Raw genomic sequence first — 23504 nt, 5'->3', positions numbered from 1 at the left:
TTCCTTTGGGGGGTGGTAAATTGTCACCATCTGTCTCCCGTGGGTGGGGGGGAGTGTGTGGTGATGATCGTTGCCCTCTGTCTCCCGTGGAGGGTGGTATTAGTTTGCCGCCCCCCACAAAATATTGAGCACCAGCCGCCACTGGTTACCAATGATGGCCTAAATATTTCTACCATGGCAAGTTTTCAATAAATGCACAACTGAGACAGCCAACTTCCTGTCCAGTAATCACTTCCTGCCTCCTTTAAGTAACTAACCAATTAACATAAATCAATATATTGCACAGAAATATCAAATGTCTCAATTTCTATTTAGTACATATAAAGAGGCCAAAACAGTGAAACTTACAGCACACAATATTATTTTCTAATTTTACCATGGAAAATCCTGTTGATCACTTCAATGCATTGCATGTTCTTTATAGTATTATTTTTTTGTGGGTTTTTTTTTTGTATGTAAAGACAATTCTCAAAACCAATTACACAGGTTTTAACTTTTTGAAGTACTTCTAATTTCTGACTTCAATTAATTGTGAGTCAGCTAATCTTCAGCAATTAATCTATGAGATATTAATTGGGGAAAGCAGAACACAGAGCCTTTGTGGTAGAGATAAAATGATGATCCATTCTAAAAATACTGATGCATGAGAAATAAAGGCTTAAGATAATCAAATTACTGTTTTCATGCCAGAAATAACACCTGCACACTTATTAGAGAGTTATGTATGTTAATTAAACAATTTCATTAGAAAACTTTACTAAGATAAAAATGAGCCCAGTTAAAACTCCAAACACTTTTTCATCTGAACCCATTGTTATAAAGGTTTTTAGTAACTCTTTCAGTTTTCTTTTTGATATAGTGATCTATTTACAGGCAACATTTGCATTTTGCTTCTGATCTTTTTTTCTTGTTACTGCTTAGTTAGCTGGACTGATGTGATTGGAAAACTGCTTATGAAAATAACATTAATATCTTAGCAGACAGAAGCACATCGCTGGATACTTACTAAGGGCAGCTTTAACGGTTATTGCCTCTGATTCCTGAGAATTCTCACTGACGCCGACTGCATTTACTGCCTTTACACGGAAAATGTACTTTTCTCCAAATGTTAAACCATGCACAAGAAACCTAAGGAAGGAAATTGGTCAATGTTATTACATGTTCATTGATTTGTACACTTTCCCCCTGAAGGGATGAATAAATATGCTCAGCCTGACAGACATGATATACCAAATGACAGTTAAAAAAAAAAAAAGCGATTGCGGGATTTTTAAAGAGATACAGGGTAAATAGCATTAGCACGGTGTCATTGCTGTCTTGGTATTAAATGTGCAGGATGTATGGCTTTCATCTTTTTCATGGCTTTACTGACAAAAACAAGTATACAGCTAGTGAGGTAAAGACACATATTTTACTCCTCACCTGGTTGCCCCACACACGCTTGACACCATCTGAACCAAATACGTTCATCTTGGTCTCATCAGACCACAGGACATGATTCCAGTAATCCATGTCCTTAGTCTGCTTGTCTTCAGCAAACTATCTGCGGGCTTTCTTGTGCATCATCTTTAGAAGAGGCTTCCTTCTGGGATGACAGCCATGCAGACCAATTTGATGCAGTGTGCAGTGTATCGTCTAAGCACTGACAGGCTAACCCCCCACCTCTTCAATCTCTGCAGCAGTTCGTCGTGGAGGAGTGGAAGAGGACAGGCAACCTGTGAAGCTCTGGTGAACTCCATGCCCAAGATGGTTAAGGCAGTGCTAGAAAATACTGATGGCCACACAAAATATTGACACTTTGGGCCTAATATGGAAATTTTCACTTAGGGGTGTACTCAGTTTTGATGCCAGCGGTTTAGACATTAATAGCTGTGTTTTGAGTTATATTGAGGGGGCAGCAAATATACACTGTTATACAAAATGTACACTCACTACTTTACATTTTACATTTTAGCAAAGTGTAATTTCTTGTCACATGAAATTGACATATATATATATATACAGTATCTCACAAAAGTAAGTACACCCCTCACAGTTTTGTAAATATTTTATTATATCTTTTCATGTGACAAGAAATTACACTTAGCTAAAATGCTTCCAGTGCAACAGATTTTTTTTTACATATGGATTTTGATTTTCTTTATAACAGCATTTTGGGAGATGTAAGGTCTGCACTAAAAGCTAAATAGAACCTATGGGGGTCATAAGTGCTGAGAGGGAACATGTTGACAATTGTAATAGCACTTCTGCTCCTTTATCGTTTTATCATCTCGTTTAGGTTGTCCTTTACAGAGACATTATGTTTCTGCCTTGGAGGTGCAGGACTTGGTTATCTTGTCATGCCGGAGTGCCGAGTTTGGAGAATTGGCCACATACAATAATGCCGCGTACACACAATCAGTCCATCCGATGAGAACGGACCGATAGACTGTTTTCATCGGTTAACCGATGAAGCTGACTGATGGTCAGTCGTGCCTACACACCATCAGTTAAAAAAACGATCGTATCACAACGAGGTGACGTAAAACACAACGATGTGCTGAAAAAAACAAAGTTCAATGCTTCCAAGCATGCGTCGACTTGATTCGGAGCATGCGTGGATTTTTAACCGATGGACGTGCCTTCTAATGATCGGTTTTGTTCTATCGTTTAGGAATCCATTGGTTAAATTTAAAACAAATTGGCTTTTTTTTAACCGATGGTTAAATAACTGGTGGCGCCCACACACGATCGGTTTTGACCGATGAAAACGGTCCATCAGACCATTCTTATTGGTTTAACCGATTGTGTGTAAGCGGCATAACACTTTACTTGAAAGGTAAAACAATTTACAAATATGTGTTTTTAGTGTGCATTTATCTACTTCACTTGAGGTTACTTTAAAAACAGAAAATAAAAGATGCATTTAAGCTAAAGCAAAATCATCTAGTAAAATAATCCATATATATATATATATATATATATATATATATATATATATCCTGCTCGATTCTGTTTTTGATGCCTTTTTACTGTTGTTATATATATTGGGAGTTCTACTAATTTACTTGGTATCATGACACAGTCTGGGAGTCATTTGAACCCTGGTCTCAGATTTACAATATCATAGTTATTCACAAAATTTTACCGTGGTGATTTGGAGCTACTAGGTAGATGGGTCAAAAGAATAACATCATTTGTAAAGTAATATGTGCCAAATGTAGCATTTACAATGTGCACTCTTCCGTCTAAATGTATGTCTTAGTATCAACTCCATTTACATAATAAACAGCACTAGAAATAGAACACAACCCTGAAAGACCTAAAATACACAGGACAGAAAGATATGCCTTTAGCAAACACATCTTGCCACTTGGTACTGCTGTTTGATACACATTGCTGTATTATAAAGGCTTTACAGGTCAGTTAACTGTCCACCCCTCTGCAACTCGCATCATTTTCAGCTTGATGTAAACAGATTTCAAATTAAGCAACTGTCAACAAATCACTTGCAACATAGTAATTTAAAAGGAAATCTGGTGTTGCTGAATCTATTATTTATGCATGCAGACTAAAGGCTCGCTAAACTCATAAAGACCAGATAACTAATAGAAGCCAAGCTGTGTCTGCTACTGTCTGTGTATTATACCTCTACACATGTGTATTGATGTATATACAGTGGGTTATACACAGTGGGTATAGAAAATAATTACCCCCTTTAAAATAATAACATTTTTGCTGCTTTGCAGCCTGTTTTATTCAGCTGTAGTGCAACAGATAACATCCAAGTGAAAGATATAGCACCAATATGTCAGAAAAAAAAATCAAAAACAGAATTACTAAGTTAAAAATAGGATCACCCTCCTTGTGTGAGTATTTTGTTGGGCCACATTTTGCTTTAATTACAGCCTTTAGTCTGTTGGGATATGTCTCTACTAACTTTGCACATCTAGACTTTTCAATATTTGTCCACTTTTCTTTGCAGAACTGCTCAAGTTCAGCTAAATTTGATGGTGACCATTTGTGGACTGCAGTCTTCAAGTCATTCCACAGATTTTGAAACGGGTTTAAGTCTGGGCTCTGACTAAGCCATGGAAGGAAATTCACCTTTTTCTCCTTCAACCACTGTATGGTCATTTTTGCTGAGTGCTTTGGGTCATTGTCATGTTGGAAGGTCAACTTTTTTCCAATTGTCAACTTTATGGCAGAGAGCAGCAGATTTTCCTCAAAAATTTGATGGTATTTTGCTCCATTCAATTTTACTTATATTCTGACAATTGCCTTAGCCCCTGCTGCAGAGAAACATCCCCATAACCTGATATTACCACCTCTGTTTACTGTTGGGATTGGTTTTATTTGGATGGTGAGCTGTATTGGATTTCCGCCAGACATATCGTTTGGTGCTCAGGCCAAATAATAACATTTTAGTCTCATCTGACCACCTTAAATGCACCTTAAAGATTCTGAGGCCACCTGAAAAAAAGGTTTTATGGTCAGATGAGACTAAAATTAAATTATTTGGCCTCAACACCAAACAATATGTCTGTCAAATATCATCAAATATACCTGAACTTGGGCAGTTCTGCAAAGAAGAGGGGCAAATATTGCAAAGTCTAGATGTGCAAAAGTTAGTAGAAACATATCCCAACAGGCTAAAGGCTGTAATTAAAGCAACATGTGGTTCCATAAAATACTGACATAGGGGGGTGACCTTTTTTCAAACTCAGTGATTCTGTTTTTGAATATTCTTATTTTTTTCTGACATGTTGATGTTATATCTTTAACTTGGATGTTATAAGTTGCAGTAGTACAGTAGTAAATACAAACTGTGTCTGTCTTCATTTCAAGCTGCAAAGCAACAAGATGTGATTATTTTAAAGGGGGTGATTATTTTCTATACCCACTGTATGTAAGGCTAGCTAATCCATAGCTCTACAGCAGGGGTCTCAAACTGGCGGCCCTTCAGCTGCTGCATAACTGCAAGTCCAATTGTGCCTCTGCCTGTGGGAGTCATGCTTGTAACTGTCAGCCTTGCAATGCCTCATGGGACAGCTGGAGGGCTGCCAGTTTGAGACCCCTGACAAAAACAATATTTGAAGCCTGGCAGTAAGATCATGTGACAAAACCTAAATTTAATATGCCGCAGCTCTCCTAGGTTGTATAGAATTTAATCCATAACAAAAACCCTAAAATTAATAATAAGGACTTATATGGATTGATGTTGGTGAAGGTGGTAAATTACTAAAATACAGCACACAAGCATCTTACTGTATTTTGAGAGGATATGAACATTGAGATGAGTTTGTACTTTGTCTCCTGTTCTACAAACAAGCCAAATGGAAATACACATTGTTTAAAAGTCAAGTATCATTTGTCACAAAACCTAGTGTCTAAAAAGGTTATATATATTTTGAAATAAATTTCACACCTGGTATACTTAATGGGTTTGTGGTTGCAGTGTTCCCAGTGGTTAGACCCCACAACAGATTTATCTATATAGTATCCAATTAATTCTTCCTCTACTTTAGCTCTATCAAACTGTACGACAACTGATGTTCTGGTGTTTCTAGATGCCAATATACGACCAGGAGCAGATGGCACAGCTTTAAAGAAGAAAGAAAAAAACTACATTAGCATATAACTCTAAAATAAGAGAATGCAAGCACATAAAAACAGGCATATAAATCAGTAAACAAGTACAATAAACCCAACTTTTACTAGCAAGAACTACATACTAAATATAATCTTAATTATAGCTCAGTAGATTTATAGGATCAGCTAAGTATACTAAAGAGTATACTAAAGAAAGCAATGTACTGTATGGTAAATTTACAACACGTATACAAATAAAGTATAACAAAACATGAATTACCCAGACGCTCCTGTGCCTGTATTGGTGGTGTTACTTCAGAAGGTTCACTTACACCATGCTTATTGACCGCAATAACTCTGAAATTATAAGCCTTTCCTTCCACCAAATCAAACACTGCATAGCGAGGTGATCTTACTGGGATCTGAGAATTGACCCTCTGCCAGCTTCCACTGCCAACCATCGTCTATAATAAAAATCAATATTTCATTAGTGCATAGTGAAAAACCTTTCTCCATTCAAGAAATAGTCTTGTATGATTATTAAAAGTAATACACCATTGCCATTGTATGATTTGCACTAGAGACCAAGCAAGTTTTTGCTAATCCCTTTCTTTTTGCCCATTGGTAAGGATTGGATTCATAGGTTTAAATGCACAATGATAATACTTATTAATAATAATAATAATAATAATAATACTAATAATACTTTTAGCAAAAGTACAATTATCCCTTTGGTATATGCAAACATACCCATGGCCCAGCAAAAATCGAAGGACCTTTTAGCAATAAGCTTCATTCCCCTGCCAGTGCCTCAAGCCTTTCCTCTATTAGAGATAGTTCCATAGAAGCATATGGTACGCCACATCTCAGATATGGCCAAGGAATGGAATATTTAAACTGGAGGTTTCCTGTTTAATTTAAATTCCTTTGAAGTTCATACAATTTTAAACTGTTGTTTGATATCTATTTTAACTACCTATATACAATCTTTGTCTTACACATAAACATTTCACACATGACAAGGGTTCCTGGAGCAGTATAATTGGAGCAGTATCCTAGATCAGTGTTTTTCAACTCCAGTCCTCAAGGCGCCCCAACAGGTCATGTTTTCAGGCTTTCCATTATTTTGCACAGGTGATTTGATCAGTTTTACTGCATTAGTAATTACCACAGCTGTTTCATCTGAGGGAAATCCTGAAAGATGACCTGGTGGGGTGCCTTGAGGACTAGAGTTGAGAAACACTGTCCTAGATTATAAGCTCTAACGAGCAGGACCCTCTGAGTCCTTCTGTATTGAATTGTATTGTAACTGTACTGTCTGCCCTCATGTTGTAAAGCACTGCAAATACTGTTGGCGCTATAAAAAATCCTGTATAAAAATAATAAAAGGAGGGCGGGGAAGCTTGCTATACTTCTTCATTTTATCTCATGTGCTAAGAGTTGAGTCACTGCTCTTAGCAATGTTCTTAGCAAAGCTGAAAAGGTCATGGTGACGGATCTCAGATACCCTAGGTGGGCACATCCGCCAGACCTGTGTCTCCTGTCCTCCAAACACATACGCAGCCTGCAGATTCGCTATAACCAGCCCTTAACCCCTCAATCACGAGACAATCCACACAGGTGTTGAGGGTTAAACATGCAGAGCTTAAACTGTTTATTAAATCCAAAACATACAGTTTTACACACAGTTAGGGACACTCCCCTTAGCCTTGTCTAAGAGGGGAGGGGGACAATGAACAACCAATAGGAACTGAACATTTGTACATTGAAACAGGCTACAGATAAACCTAATGAGATTATGGTAAGCAGGCAGCCTCAATACACACCCCCTGCGGAGAGATGTCTCCAGTCCAGTCTCCATTGTCTATGTGTCATGAATCAACACAATTAGACACAGCAACAAGGGGGGGTGAGGGAGAAGGGATGTAGCATTACATTATCTCAATGCCAGCTTCAGGTCTCCAGTATTTTCTGGCCCATAGTCTGTGGGTAGAGGCCCGCCCCCAGTCCCTTCCAAAACACACAGTGACAGTGGGTTCTGTCACAGTCATGTCCATAATAAAAAGGAGGAGAATATGTACAACACATTTAACTGTGAAACTAAAGCTGCCTCTCTCCTTATATATTCCTTTCCATGATTTCACCTAGTCTATCCAACATGGAAGCCCCACTATACCACTTGCTACTTTGCTGTACTACTATCCCCTAGATAGGAGAAGATTGATTCCTGCTTCAACTCTGTCTCTAGGCCCCATTCACACGGACAGACCATTCAGGTCCGCCTGTCAGTTTTGACGGCGGACCAGAACGGCCGCTCCATGCAGTCCTATGGAGCGTCGGATGTCAGTCAGCGGAGACATGTCCGCTGACATCCGACCTGATCCGATCCGCCAAAATCAGACGTATGGCAAAACGTCCATATCCATCCATGGCAGATCGGGTGAGATCTGATGAAAACGGACATGCTGTCCGTTTTCATCAGATCGCTCCATAGGAATCAGCAGCGCTGCACAAGCCCCTCCCCGCTCAGTGAGCAGAGAAGAGCTTGTCATCTCTCAGCTCAGTGGAGATCTGCGGACTGATCTCCTGCTGAGCTGGCGGGAGCAGGTGGACTCCATAGCGACGGAGTCCGCCTCGTGTGAATGGGGCCTAATGCTTAATATTTTTGTATCATGCTGTGTTTATATAACATAGTGAATAACATAACGTAAAATAACATAGTGAATAACATGGCTCATAACTGTCCCTGATTTTCGAGTGACTTTCCCTGATTCAGAACAAAGTCCCTCTGTCCCTGTTTCCTCCTCATTTGTCCTTCATTTTAGTCTGATCTATATAGTTGTATACAAAATTAACTTTTTATTTTTCCAAAAGTGTTTCCCACTGCCAAACCTTTCTTCCAATTTCTAAAATTGCTGCATTTGTAAATTTCAAAAGCCAACAAAAAAAGCGCTTGTGGGTTTAACCAATCAATTTTTTTGTACAATTCTCCTTTAACGGGTATGGTAGATGTGTGTCCTAGGCCTACATACTTTTGCTAACATGTGTCCCTCATTCCCATTTTAGAAAGTTGAGAGGTATTGAATAATGAGGGTTGCATGGAAAGAAGAAGGGAAATTGCAATACTTGCAAGGAAACCTAAATCATGCTCCTTAGAGAACAAATAACGTTAAACTTAAATACACATTTGAAATACATATATGTGAACTGTTTTACTTGCACAGTATTGGTATTTCTGTATATTCAGTCCTGAAATTTAAACAGCCCTACCAGAAAGCTTAGCTATACTGGTAACCTGACTTTTCTATACTAGACTTATGCAATAGAGCTTGCCTACCTTCTACCACCAACCAGTGATTAGACAGAGAATGGGGCAGCAGGACAATAATTGGCTAATTACTCTCATCACTTTGCTCTCCCCTCTTGTCAGCAATGACAACAAATGTGCGTACAGAATACCCAATGGGTTCCTTTTGCTTCACCTTCTCTCTCTCTCTGTCTATGTTCTATTGTATAGGGGATTCTAATAGGTTGATATCAAGAAAGATTTTAGTTATTGCACCAGTAAAATTTTACAGTAATTTTACTTATTTTTACATAACTGCATTCATTGTTTTTGTTTAATACATGCATAAAGATCAGATTAAAATGATGTGGTGCGTTGATGATAAGGCCACACATTTTTCACATGAATTACTACTGTTGACAGTGATGGCCATATCTTTTTACTTGTGATATTATTAGAACTTTTGATTTCACAGTTTCTTGGGAATGTTTTTGACTATACTGGAAAGGTTTCACTGGTAATTAAAGTGTATGTCAACCAAAGAGTAATCTTCTACACAGACATTATTGGACTTTTTCACTTCCACGCTTTTTTCAGCTTGTCATACTTCAAAGTGAAATGAATCCTCTGCCCTATGTAAACTTCAAACGACACAAAAGTAAAGAGTTCACATTTTCCATTCTCAAGTAGCTAAAATTACACTGAGTTAATGATGTCTTTTATAACACATTACACATTTTCTCTGATCCTTGTCAAGAGGTACTTACGGACAAGACTAAAGAAAAATAATTGACCATCCACTCTTTACCTTTTCAATGTAATAGACCAGTGGATCTCTACCACGAGGAACTGGTGGTTCCCAACTGAGCACAACATAGGTTTTGCTGGTTTCCAAAGCCTGGACATTAGTGGGAGACCCAGGAATTTTGACATCACCTAATAAAAAGCCATACTTAGTAAACAGGCAAATTATTTGTGAACACTGATGTTATTTGTCATTTTTATTCACTATTACATGATACAATAAAGAAATTAAATAAAACTCGAGATCACCACTCTTTCTAATTACAACTGTTATTTTTATACATGCATACCCCACTTTTAAGTACACAATAGGGTTAATTTACTAAAGCTGAAAAGCGCAAAATCAAGCTCACTTCTGCATAAAAACCAATGAGCTTCTAATCCCAGCTTGTTCAATTAAGCTTTGGTAATAAAACATAGAAAATTGAGTACTGTCTGTGATACTTTTTTTATTTGCACTAACATACAATTTTTCAGGACAAGCTTTCGGGGTGTTACCCCTTCTTCAAGGTCCAAGCAGTACTGATTTACAATTTTTTTGGCAGAATGTTAAAACAAAACAAGAAAAAAAAAAATCTCAGAGGGAAAGGAAAAAAAGAAAAACTAATGCCGCGTACACATTATCATTTTTCGGCATGAAAAAAACGTTGTTTTAAAAAAATGTCATTTAAAATGATTGTGTGTGGGTTTCAAATCATTTTTCGGGTTCTGAAAAACGACAAAAAAAAAATTCGAACATGCTGCATTTTCTAACGACGTTTTAAACAATGTCGTTTTTTGGGTTGTAAAAAATTATTGTGTGTGGGCTAAAACAACGTTAAAAACCTGCGCATGCTCAGAAGCAAGTTATGAGACGGGAGCGCTCATTCTGGTAAAACTACCATTCGTAATGGAGTAAGCACATTCATCACGCTGTAACAGACAGAAAAGCCGAATCGTCTTTTACTAACACGGAATCAGCTAAAGCAGCCCCAAGGGTGGCGTCATCCGCATGGAACTTTTCCTTTATAGTCTCGTCGTACGTGTTGTACGTCACCGCGCTTTGCTAGAGCATTTTTTTAAAACGATGGTGTGTGGGCAACGTTTAATGATGAAGTTGAAAAAACTCGGAGTCCGATGGCTTGGCTGTGTATGATGGCTTGTTTAGTGTGTTGGGGGTGAAAACTGGAACTATGAAGATAGCTGCATCGGTCAGTCGGTTTTCTGTATATCGAAGTGTGAAGTTTGTCATCCCTGATGTATACTGTAGTGTCTAGGAAGTTAACATGTGTGTTTGAATAATTCATTTTTAGTTTGATAGATGGGTGAAAAGTGTTGATCAATGAGAAGAATTGGTTTAGATTTTCTTCACCTTCAGTCCATATCATAAATATATCATCAATATAGCGATAATATCTGTATGGCTTTTGTTGTATGCTGTTCAGGAATTTGTCCTCCAGGTCAGCCATAAATAAGTTTGCATATTGGGATGCGATTTTGCTTCCCATAGCAGTACCCATACATTGGAGATAGATGTCATTATTGAAAGTGAAGTAGTTGTGTGTAAGAATGAATTCGATGAGCTGTGTAACATCCTCAGCAGTGTATTTGTGGTTTGGTGAGGATGATAAGAATCTGTGACATGCTGCCAACCCATCCTTGTGAGGGATGTTACTGTACAGAGATTCTACATCCATAGTGACTAGAAGTGTATTAGGTGGTAATTGTTGTACATTGTTAAGCTTGTTCAGAAAATCAGTGGTGTCTTACAGGAAACTAGTAGTGTTCATCGCTAACGGTTTTAACATGTTTTCTACAAGGCCTGAGATATGTTCGGTAATTGTATTCATACGTGTTATAATGGGTCTGCCTGGATTTCCTGGCTTGTGAATCTTGGGCAGCATGTAGAAGTCTCCAATATCTGGATTATTCGGAATCGCATTGATGAGTTCTGAATGTAGGTGGCTTGGTATTGTCGCAATCAAACCTTTTAATTGCTTAGTAAAATCCTGGGTCGGATCATAATCCAGTTTTTTGTAGTAAGTAGTATTTGCCAGCTGCCTCTGACCCTCTTGTATATACTGTATTTATCTGTATCCATCACAACGACTGCTCCCCCTTTATCTGCTGGTTTGATGGTTATGAACCAATTATTGCACAGATCGTGTACAACACTTCGCACTACGGCTACAGTCACGTCAAGTGTAATAAAACATGGAAGCTCATTGGTTTCTATGCAGAATTGAGCCTGATTTTGCACTTTCCAGCTTTTGTAAATAAACCCCATTGTGTACTTAAAAGTGGGGTATGCCTGTATACCCCTAAGCTTTCCTCTTAATTCATATATTTCTCTTTCTGATATATATATGTAGAAACACAAAGATTTTTAAAGTCAATATCAAAGCAAAATGTTGCAAGTGAAAGAAAAAGTTGTAATTTCCAAAACAGTCAAACTAAACAATGCAAAAAAAAAAAAAAAACACACACACACTGACATGTATTTAAATCAGAAATAGCTTTTAAAAGCATCAGCTAGGAAATAGCACTATAAAATATTAGCATCCATCATTTTAAATGCTGAACTCCTTAGTATTAAAATCTAAAAAGGCATTTAATTGCAAAACAGTAAAATGACCAACTGAGCCAAGACATTCAGGAATTGTTTGAACTCTTCTATATGCCAAAGTACTTAAACACAATCAGTATTGCATTATGCTACTGCCAATGCAAAATAAAATTTACATATGTAGATTCTATTTTTGTAGATTTACTTAAAAAAAAAAACTACTATCATAATTTGATAGAAAAATGGATAAAATACCTTCCAAATCATCCTGACAGATAACAATTTCACGTCCCCCCTCCAAATGGATTTCTAAAAAGAGAAAGCATGCATATTAGTTAACATTATACATTAATTGACTAAATTAAACACGTATTTTTTTCTGTTAGGAATGATTTTGTGCTGCATGTTTAAATAAGAAGCCTGCCCCATCTTCACTTGTTCCCCTCATGAAATTAAATAATACTTATAAACAGTACCAGGGCAGGGTCATCCAGTGCCCAAGGCAAGGATGCAAGAATTGCGCCCCCTTCCCCCACTGTTAATACATGCTGTAGAATGGGTGTACCACCCTGCATCCATTATTTGCCCATTCGCTTCACTTTGCCCAGGGCAACTTCCCCTTCTGCCCACTCGTTGTCTAGGTCTGGTTAGAAACCTCAGATTAAGATCTACCTTATACAGTCACACTTTAGTTCAGCCTCCTAGCAGCTCTCATACAGTTGAATGAATTTATTGGTCTGGCCATGATCCGATACACTCTGTCTACTGCTACCTCTCAGTTTAGCCAATTATACCCTGGACTTGTCCTTTACCCATTGTTCATGTCATTCAGTTCCCTTTCATGTAAAGTTTCACTTTGCAAAATAAATTTGCCCAAGAGCCTAGTGAACTAGTTAAACTTTCACTTTACAAAGAATACCCAATCTTATACAAGGAAAGTTTAACAAAACTGTTTTTGCTTGCACATGATTGGATGATTGAAGTCAGCAGAATTTCACCTCATTCACTAAGCTCTGAGGCAAATCCCCTTGTAAGTAAATTAATCCCACAGTCTGCTCTAAATATATAGTTTGCAATTCTCAGTAAAAAAAAAAAAATATTAAATCTACCTCAAGCCAAAACAATGAAATAGAGTGGTATAGAGTTATACGATCGGTTTGTCTGATAAAAACGGACCGATGGACCATTTTCATCGGATGAACCGATCGCGTGTGGGCCCCATCGTTTTTTTTCCATCGGTGAAAAAAAATAGAACCTGTTTTAAATTTTTCCTATGGATACTGGGGGAAGGGGATACTGGGGGAAGCAATAAAAGTTTAAACCACTTCAAACAGTATCACGCTATGTAGTGCATTCTGTCATTGTTTTCATGAGCCAGAGGATCCCATCTTTATACAATGTGAGGTGATTCTAGTAAGGAGAGAAGGCTATGGGCTGATTTGTGAAGGCTTATTTGACTTATCCTTGTGGTAAGTGCATACCCAAGAGGGGTTTTCTCTGCTTGCACATGGTGGTATACTGGTGATTGGAGAGTTGTGAAGAGGACCTATCTCACCTGTCTCACGGCTGTCATCTACAGATTATACTTCTTTGAGCACCCCTCCTGTTTATTTCTATCATCTACCTTTATGATGTTCACCTCATAAAGAAGTTTGTTCACTTCAATGAGAGCAAAGAGCGCTGCTACAATTTATGTTGGACTTTAAGTTCTATATTTTTTGCTTGTTATTCATCTATTTTTAATTTCAGCGGCTGCTACCCTTATTATGTGCTTTTGAGGTGGTTTTCAATCACACATATTTTTCTCATCACCCTAACTTTAACCCCCTAAGCGCTGAGCTGTGCTGGGTATAGAGGGCGGTCCTATCAGTGGTTATTCAGAAAAAAACGATAGTCTGTGGGGAAGTCAATCGGTCAAAAATCCACGCATGCTCAGAATCAAGTCAATGCATGCTCGGAAGTATTGAACTTAATTTTTCTCAGCACGTCGTAGTGTTTTACGTCAGCGCTTGGGACACAATCGGATTGTTAACCGATGGTGTGTAGGCAAGACTGATGAAAGTCAGCTTCATCAGATATCCGATGAAAGAATCCATCGGATTAGATTCCATCAGATATCCGATCGTCTGTACAGGGCTTTAGAATGTATCCTATAGGATCAGAAAAAAAAAAACAGAATGACATTCACAGGGAGTCACAGAATTTTTTTTTTTTTTTTTGGAAAGATTTCCCACCACTTCTTGCCTCAATGATCTACTGTCACCAAGACTGGAAGTGAAGAGAAATGAGGACACAAAAAACTATAACCTATCATAAAAAAAAAAGACTTGCCTGGAGTTGGGCTTTTACTAATATAAAGGAAAAACAAAAATATGACACAACTAAGGCCAATGCATTTCTGATTATACAAGCAGATTTTCCATCTGGTCTCTTTAGTTACTGATGCATATGAATTACGCAAGTTCTGTGACCGATAAAATGAAGTTTAGGCAATGACTAAAGCTTGGAACCAGTATCACACAGATGTGTCAGTAATAAAAGGTATAAATTGGCAACCATGGAACTGAACAAACTGCTGATTGTTGGATGGACATATTCTTTATGTTTGTTTCAATGTGCGCATCTACGCTTTTTTTTCCCCCCATCTTCACATTTTAGTTCAAATCTCTTATACGATACCCAGATTTGTATGATTAAGGCAAGCTTCTAGCTTAATGTTCATTTTAAAAACACAAAATGTGCACTCCGTTATAATACAGCTCTGTGATTTATTGACACTAAGGTATAACAAGCTTTTTTTTATGTTCTTTTTTTTGGTGGCATACAGCCTGACATCTGTTTTTATACTGTAAGCTCTGCAGGAGCTATGCACAATATATGCTTCATCGCTCTGCATTAAGAATAATAAAGTAGTTTATTGCGCAAATGTTTACTACTACCACACAAGAAAATAGGTAAATAAATATATATATGGGCTGTGGAGGCGCAGTAGACAGACGTTCCTGAGGGTCTTGCCGTGTTTTATTGACAGTACAAGCAGTAAGAGCATGTTGAAAATCAGTTCATTATGGTGGTAGAGCTAAGCAACTCTCCGGCAAAGAGATTTATGTACAGAAAAAGATGACATCTCATCTTTCAAATTTGTGTTACTATACCTTGTTATCTTTACCATTTGTTATATAACAATATTATGATCACATCTTTTGTATACCCAAGATGATTGTACAGTACAAACTTAGGAACAAAATGTTATGCGCCTGTTAACTTTAATAAAAACAAGTGAACCCCTAAAGTTGTGACTAATATAGATGTGACCTTTTCATGCTTTAAAATATATGCTAAATGAGAAGAGTGGAATTTAATTTTGGTTCTCAAACACATGCTCAGTATAATCAGATACAGCCTTCTAGTGCCAATTTACCTGAAAGATATTCATTCATGACAAATGAGAACAAAAAAAATACAACTTGAACCAAAATATCAAGTCAAGTCAATCAAAGAATATAAATAATATAACATTTGTAGGATCAAGGACTATTGGTTAAAATTTTGAGCATTTAAATCAAACAGTCTAAAACGCAACTAGTATTATCATAGCACTCATTTTACGTTTATTTACTTTTTTATTTATTTTTTTCATAATTATTTTACATTTCTATTCTCTCATCAGCCTGATAAGTGGAAGTATAAATGGGGCTTGTTGTCAATTAGATTTATGTTGCAATCTAAAAGCTTTAGACCAAACAGTGCATAAAGGCTTGGTTCACACCAGAATGTGGTGCCGAAACGGTGTGTTCCATGTACATTTCCTGGGCCACAGGTGATCTGCATACGGGTACCAATGTATTGTTAACAGCACCCCAAAAGCAGATTGTAAATGCAGTGCATTTGTGGGCACCAACAAGTTTGTTGAAATGCATTTTCTAAAGAAGTACAAGCACTACTTTTTGCGTGGCCCTATGCTTTTTGCAGCCCATTCAAATGAATAAGCTGTCAACACGCATCATACCAGTGCGCACAAGGATCCCGGTGTGAGCCAGACCTAAAGGAAAATTGTACTGAGAAAAACAAAGCTGCTATTGTTGACCTCCTTCTCAAAATGCTATTTTCCTGGGCACTATTAGCTGTGATAATTTCTCAAACATTGACACAGGCTCAAAGTATTCAAGCCAGTGGTAAGCAAGATAACCAGGTAAGTAGTATTTTCAGAAGGAAAAGTCAGAAATGGAAGCTCTCATATTTCACAATGAGTTTTATTTAAAAGGTACAAATGTGAAGAGGAAGTAAACCCAGGGGGGTTTTCCTTTCTTTTTTTCCCCCTGCAAAGTAAAAGCGTAATGGGCTAGTATGCTTCCTGCAAACAAAGCTCGCATTGCCCCCACTGGTGGCAGCATCCATCTTTGACCCTCTTCCTTCCAGGGCCATGGACTCCGACTCTGTGACTGGCCGGAAGTCACGTGACATCACTCCCGTGCATGTGTGCGGAAGCCGCCAATCATGGCACTTGCTAGTGAAGAAACGGCACGGAGGGCTGTTTCTTTACAGCACATGCACCGATTACATTATTGGCGCACTACAAGGTAAATATCTCCTTAACGGCACATGTTTATGGGACATTTACAGTACCTATAGGTAAGTCTTATTATAGGTTTACCTAGGTACAAGTTGCACATAGGGGTTTACAACCACTTTAACCTCTTAATGACCAGGCTATTTTTGCGATGCGGCACTGCATCACTTTAACTGACAATTGTACCCAAATAAAATTGATGTCCCCTTTTCCAACAATAAGAGCTTTCTTTTGGTGGTATTTGATCACCTTTTGTTCTATAAACAAAAAAGGCTGCCAATTAAAAAAAAAAAAAAAAAACAATACTTTTTGCTATAATAAATATCCCCAAAAAGCAATAAAAAAAATGTCTTCTTCAGTTTAGGCCAAATATATATATATATATATATATATATATATATATATATATATATATATATTATACAGTATTTATATAGCGCCAACAGTTTGTGCAGCGCTTTACATCAGGGAAGACAGTACAGTCACAATACAAATCAATACAGGAGGGATCAGAGGGCTCTGCTCGTTAGAGCTTACAATCTAGAAGGGAGGGTCAAGCGGAACAAAGGGAAGTTAGCTGTGGGGGATGATCAGATGGACTCAAATGGAAGTACAGTCGTGGGTAGGGTAGGCTTCTCTGAAGAGGAGGGTTTTCAGGGAATTGGAATAAGCGTATATTGATTGGTTTGCGCAAAAGTTATAGCATCTACAAAATTGGGGATAGATTTATGGGATTTTTATTATTTGTTTTATTTGTTTTACTAGTAATGGTGGCGAGCTGCGATTTTTAGTGGGCCTGCGATATTTCGGCGGACAGATTGGATACTTTTGACACTTTTTTTAAACCATTAGAAGGGAAGGGGTTGACACTGGGGGGGGGGGGGTGATCAAGGGAGTAAATGTGCTCCCTCATGAGTGTTTCTAACTGTGGGGGGTTTGAACTGACTAGAGGAGGAGACATATCGCTGTTCCTAATTACTAGGAACAGCAGATCTGTCTTTCCTCTGTCAGAACAGGGATTTTTGTGTTTATATACACAGACTCCAGTTCTGGCTCTCGTGCCCGTGATTGCGGGTGGCCAGCAGACATTGCGGCCACTAGCCACGCATATCTGGTCCCCTGCCATGCAGGGGGGGGGCGCGCCTGCTATGGCTCTAAAAGGAGACGACGTACCCATATGCCGATTTGCGGTAAGGAGCCAACTTGCCGACGTAAATGTGCGTAAGCTGGTTGGCAAGTGGTTAAGTTTAATTCGCTATGTATTTATTCTATCTACAGTATATGTTTTTTCTTTTACAATAATTATGTAGCACCCTCTACTTAGGTAGGTGTTAGAGTTAGGATTTTTGTGAGAACAGGCAAATTTAAGCAGGCCTAGCTGGAAGCTAGGCCTGTTTGTTTTGATCTGTGTGGGTCAGGAGTGGCTCAGAGAAGCAGCTATGGCTCACAGACAGCAGCACTTCATGGTTACATCCCTCTTGCTTCTAGAGGTTTCTAGAAGAAGAGGGAGGGAGGTGGGTTGGAGCAGTCAGGGGTGTTTCAGGGAGCCCTGACCACTTCCTAACTAGGATTGGCAGAGGGCAGGCCTCCTTAAATACCCACGGTCAGCCCAGCTCTGTGTGACTCTGAGGGAGGGTGGCTATCAGAGGGCGAGGAGAGTTCTGGGTATACATTTTGTATCTTTTTGCACAGGGAAGACTCCATTTTGATCAGCAGTGGATCTGTCTGCTGATCGCCTGCTGACCAGACAGGGCGGATGACAGGTCTGTAGTATCCACTCAGTTTATACACAGCGAACATGGACACAGCCCGCTCTGCTCTATGGCGGGAACTAGACCCCTGCTGTCTGTTTACATCCGACTACCCTCCCATCCGCCTAGAACAGACCTGGGCAAACTACGGCCCGCGGGCCGTATACGGCCCGGCGGACCTTTTAATCCGGCCCACCCCCGCCACCGAAACCGCCGCCGCTGCCACGTTAATCACCGCGGCGGGGAACATTAGACAGCGTTCGTTTGAACAGCTGTTTTCCCCGCCGCGCATAGACACTCCCCCTTGGACGGATCTGTCCAATCGCGAGCAAGGGGGAGTCACATAGACACTCCCCCTTGCTCGCTATTGGACAGATCCGTCCAAGGGGGAGTGTCTATGGCATAGACACTCCCCCTTGGACGGATCTGTCCAATCGCGAGCAAGGGGGAGTCACATAGACACTCCCCCTTGCTCGCGATTGGACAGATCCGTCCAAGGGGGAGTGTCTATGCGCAGCGGGGAAAACAGCTGTTCAAACGAACGCTGTCTAATGTTCCCCGCCGCGGTGATAACAGTAGGCAGGGCCGGGAGGGGTCACACGCAGCCACTTGTGCCAACACACGCAGCCACTTGTGCCAACACATGCAGCCACTTGTGCCAACACATGCAGCCACTTGTGCCAACACACGCAGCCACTGTGCCACCATAAATTGTCGCCACTGTTCCAATCACACGCAGCCACTGTTCCCAAACACAGCCTCTGTGCCAATCACACGCAGCCACTGTGCCAATCACACGCAGCCACTGTGCCAATCACACGCAGCCACTGTGCCCATCAAACGCAGCCACTGTGCCAATAACACGCAGCCACTGTGCCCATCAAACGCAGCCACTCTGCCCATCACACGCAGCCACTGTGCCCATCAAACGCAGCCACTGTGCCCATCACACGCAGCCACTGTGCCAATCACACGCAGCCACTGTGCCAATCACACGCAGCCACTGTGCCAATCACACACAGCCACTGTTCCCATCACACGCAGCCACTGTGCCAATCACACGCAGCCACTGTGCAATCAATTGTTGCCACTGTTCCCAAACACAGCCACTGTGCCAATCACACGCAGCCACTGTGCCAATCACACGCAGCCACTGTGCCAATCACACGCAGCCACTGTTCCCATCAAACACAGCCACGTGTGCCAATCACACGCAGCCACTGTGCAATCAATTGTTGCCACTGTCCCCAAACACAGCCACTGTGCCAATCACATGCAGCCACTGTGCCAATCACATGCAGCCACTGTGCCAATCACATGCAGCCACTGTGCCAATCACACGCAGCCACTGTGCCAATCACACGCATCCACTGTGCCAACACACGCAGTCACTGTGCCATCAATTGTTGCCACTGTGCCTATCACACGCAGCCACTGTGCCATCAATTGTCGCCACTGTGCCCATCAAACGCAACCACTGTGCCATCACACGCAGCCACTGTGCCATCACATGCAGCCACTGTTTAATCAATTGTTATTGATTAAACAGTGGCTGCCTGTCCCCAGCCTCTGTCCCCCTCCTGTGTCATGTCCCCAGCGTCTGTCCCCCTCCTGTGTCATGTCCCCAGCATCTGTCCCCCTCCTGTGTCATGTCCCCAGCGTCTGTCCCCCTCCTGTGTCATGTCCCCAGCCTCTGTCCCCCTCCTGTGTCATGTCCCCAGCCTCTGTCCCCCTCCTGTGTCATGTCCCCAGCCTCTGTCCCCCTCCTGTGTCATGTCCCCAGCCTCTGTCCCCCTCCTGTGTCATGTCCCCAGCCTCTGTCCCCCTCCTGTGTCATGTCCCCAGCCTCTGTCCCCCTCCTGTGCCATGTCCCCAGCGTATGTCCCCAGCGTCTGTCCCCCTCCTGTGTCATGTCCCCAGCCTCTGTCCCCCTCCTGTGTCATGTCCCCAGCCTCTGTCCCCCTCTTGTGTCATGTCCCCAGCCTCTGTCCCCCTCTTGTGTCATGTCCCCAGCCTCTGTCCCCCTCCTGTGTCATGTCCCCAGCCTCTGTCCCCCTCCTGTGCCATGTCCCCAGCCTCTGTCCCCCTCCTGTGCCATGTCCCCAGCCTCTGTCCCCCTCCTGTGCCATGTCCCCAGCCTCTGTCCCCCTCCTGTGTCATGTCCCCAGCCTCTGTCCCCCTCTTGTGTCATGTCCCCAGCCTCTGTCCCCCTCCTGTGTCATGTCCCCAGCCTCTGTCCCCCTCCTGTGTCATGTCCCCAGCCTCTGTCCCCCTCCTGTGCCATGTCCCCAGCCTCTGTCCCCCTCCTGTGCCATGTCCCCAGCCTCTGTCCCCCTCATGTGTCATGTCCCCAGCCTCTGTCCCCCTCCTGTGTCATGTCCCCAGCCTCTGTCCCCCTCCTGTGCCATGTCCCCAGCCTCTGTCCCCCTCCTGTGCCATGTCCCCAGCCTCTGTCCCCCTCCTGTGTCATGTCCCCAGCCTCTGTCCCCCTCCTGTGTCATGTCCCCAGCCTCTGTCCCCCTCCTGTGTCGTCCCCAGCCTCTGTCCCCCTCCTGTGCCATGTCCCCAGCCTCTGTCCCCCTCCTGTGCCATGTCCCCAGCCTCTGTCCCCCTCCTGTGCCATGTCTATAACAAGTACTCGTACCAGTTTTCCAACAATGATATTTACTGCTTTTTATAAAGAAATACAATTGATTTTATGCAGTATTGAGTTTAGCCTTTTGGCCCGGCCCTCCAAAATATTTTTAGTTTCTCATGTGGCCCCATCGAAAAAATAATTGCCCACCCCTGGCCTAGAAGGATGGGATAGATCTTCTTTTTTTGTGGACTGGAGTTGGAGGTAAGTGGGTGTAAATGAGCAGGTTCATTTACACCCACCGGTCAATAGGGATGAATGAAGGGTCCAATCGGGTTTGTCTAAAAAAACTGACAGGCAGACCCGATCGGACATTTGATATGAAAGGTAGCCATAGTCGGTCTAAAAGCCAGATTTCCTGTAACACATTTGCAGATACATATGGATATTCCAAAGTGATCTATACTGTGATTTACTGCAGAGAGAATTTCATACATCTGTAACTCAAATTAAAGAACATGTGTAACTGATCACAGGCATGGGCATTTTATTCCAGCAGAACCTAACCTCTTTTGCAAGTGAACAAAAAACACAATTTTCAATTAAGATTTCTACTGATCTTGGGAAATAGTGTAGCTGTGCTGGTCTGTGGTCTCATCACTTGCTGAATACACAGTCACAGTCTGACTGGGAAACAGACAGGAAGTTTCACAAATCTTTTATATCCATCATTAGCCCAGCTTGTTCTACACATATATTCCAACACTTCACCTTAATGGCAGCCTGGTTCCATGGGATGAATCTGGAACTTGGCTGGTCTGGAGAGAGCTCTGAAGACTGTAGGGCTTTAGCCCAGGTTCACACTGGGTACGATTTCCTTCGATTTGAGATGCGATTTGACATGTGAAATCGCATCTCAAATCGGCGGCATTTGCCACCAATTGTCGGCAATGACACTGTCCTAATCGGTGCGACGCCGCATCTGCAGCGCTGCACCAATTTCAAGAAGTAGTTCCTGTACTGCTTTTTGCGATTTCGGGCCGCGATTTACATAGACATCTGTGCAGAAACCTGCACAGATGTCTCTTAACCCCCCTGGCGGTATTCCCGAGCGTGACTCGGGGTGGGTTTTTCATGTTACGATCGGTAACCCCGAGTCACGCACGGGGTAGATATGCAGAGCCTGCAGCGTGCGCTGGCTTACCTTCTCCTGGATCCAGCGATGTCACCGCGCTGTGTGAGCGAGCGGGACCTCGCTCGATTCACACAGCGTCCTCCTGTGCCGCCGATCTCCGTTCCCTGCGACGTTACGACGCACGGGAGCGGAGATCGGCGCCAAATTCAAAAAAGTAAACAAACACATTACATACAGTATACTGTAATCTTATAGATTACAGTACTGTATGTAAAAAAAACACGCCCCCCTTGTCCCTAGTGGTCTGCCCAGTGTCCTACATGTCATTTTATATAATAAAAACCTTTCTTTCTGCCTGAAAACTGTAGATTGTCCATAGCAACCAAAAGTGTCTTTTTATGTCAAAAATGGTTTTAGATCAGCTAGAAAACAGCGATAATAAATTATAATCACTTGCAGAATTGTGTGATAGCGATTTGCGGGGAAATTCGTCATAAAAAAAAAAAATAATGACAGCAACAATTCTGCAACTGAGAAAATTTCAGTGATTTTGATTTGATTACATTATTGAATAATTTTTATTTTAATTATATTATTACTTGCTATAATTATTTATAATTATTTATTATATTATAATTTAAAATGTTGTTTTTAAAAAAATGTCATACCCGGGATGCCTATTAGATTCTTGTTTGGTCAGATTTAAGTGAGTTATTCCTAAAAATCACAGGCCTACAGTATAAAACACCAAATTTCCTTGCAAATAATTGTACCGCTTTTGGTACGTAATTCCAGACAGAATCATACCGCCAGGGAGGTTAAATCACGGCCGAAATCGGGACTGCCGGCGGGAGTGAAATCGTGCGAGTTCAGCTGAACTCGCACAGCTTCACTCCCGCAGCCCAGTGTGAACCAGGGCTTACAGTGATTGGTACTGCAATGTGCTCTGTGCTGAACTTTCTTTTGCAAGCTATGCCCACCCTTACTGCGGCTCACTGAGAGCTCTGATCTAGCCAGGCACGCAGACAGCAGCCAAAGCTGGAAGAGAGCGACCTTCTCCCATGTGTGGACACTGGATGGCTGCTGCAGAGAGGAGGCACATAACCTTAGCTCTGTGGGCGATCAGTAGCAGAGTTCGGGGCACAGGGAGGTGTGACAGCCAGGCGATTTGGTGGAGATTTTCTCCTGTATAGAAAGAGCACAGTGCAGCTCACAATCTGGCACGCCCCTTCCCTCTTTGCAAGATTCTGCCCTGGGCAGTCGTCCC

The 23504-nt window shown here is 41.3% G+C and overlaps 1 protein-coding gene across 2 annotated transcripts in view; it reads right to left on the bottom strand.

The window, feature by feature from the left end:
- The window catches only part of MYOM2 (myomesin 2), a 218157-nt gene that overhangs the window by 91252 nt on the left and 103401 nt on the right, over positions 1–23504 (bottom strand). For both annotated transcript variants that reach the window (XM_040349806.1, XM_040349807.1), the window contains 5 exons: positions 12462–12515; positions 9666–9793; positions 5852–6035; positions 5408–5582; positions 1007–1128 (listed from right to left, as the gene is read on the bottom strand). In XM_040349806.1, the coding sequence (XP_040205740.1) occupies positions 1007–1128; positions 5408–5582; positions 5852–6035; positions 9666–9793; positions 12462–12515 (663 nt within the window). The remainder of the gene's footprint in view (positions 1–1006; positions 1129–5407; positions 5583–5851; positions 6036–9665; positions 9794–12461; positions 12516–23504) is intronic.

Source organism: Rana temporaria, chromosome 4 (assembly GCF_905171775.1).
Source record: "Rana temporaria chromosome 4, aRanTem1.1, whole genome shotgun sequence".
Taxonomy (NCBI): Eukaryota; Metazoa; Chordata; class Amphibia; order Anura; family Ranidae; genus Rana; species Rana temporaria.
Note: the sequence above shows the minus strand (reverse complement) of the source record. Positions and strands in the feature narration are given on the sequence as shown.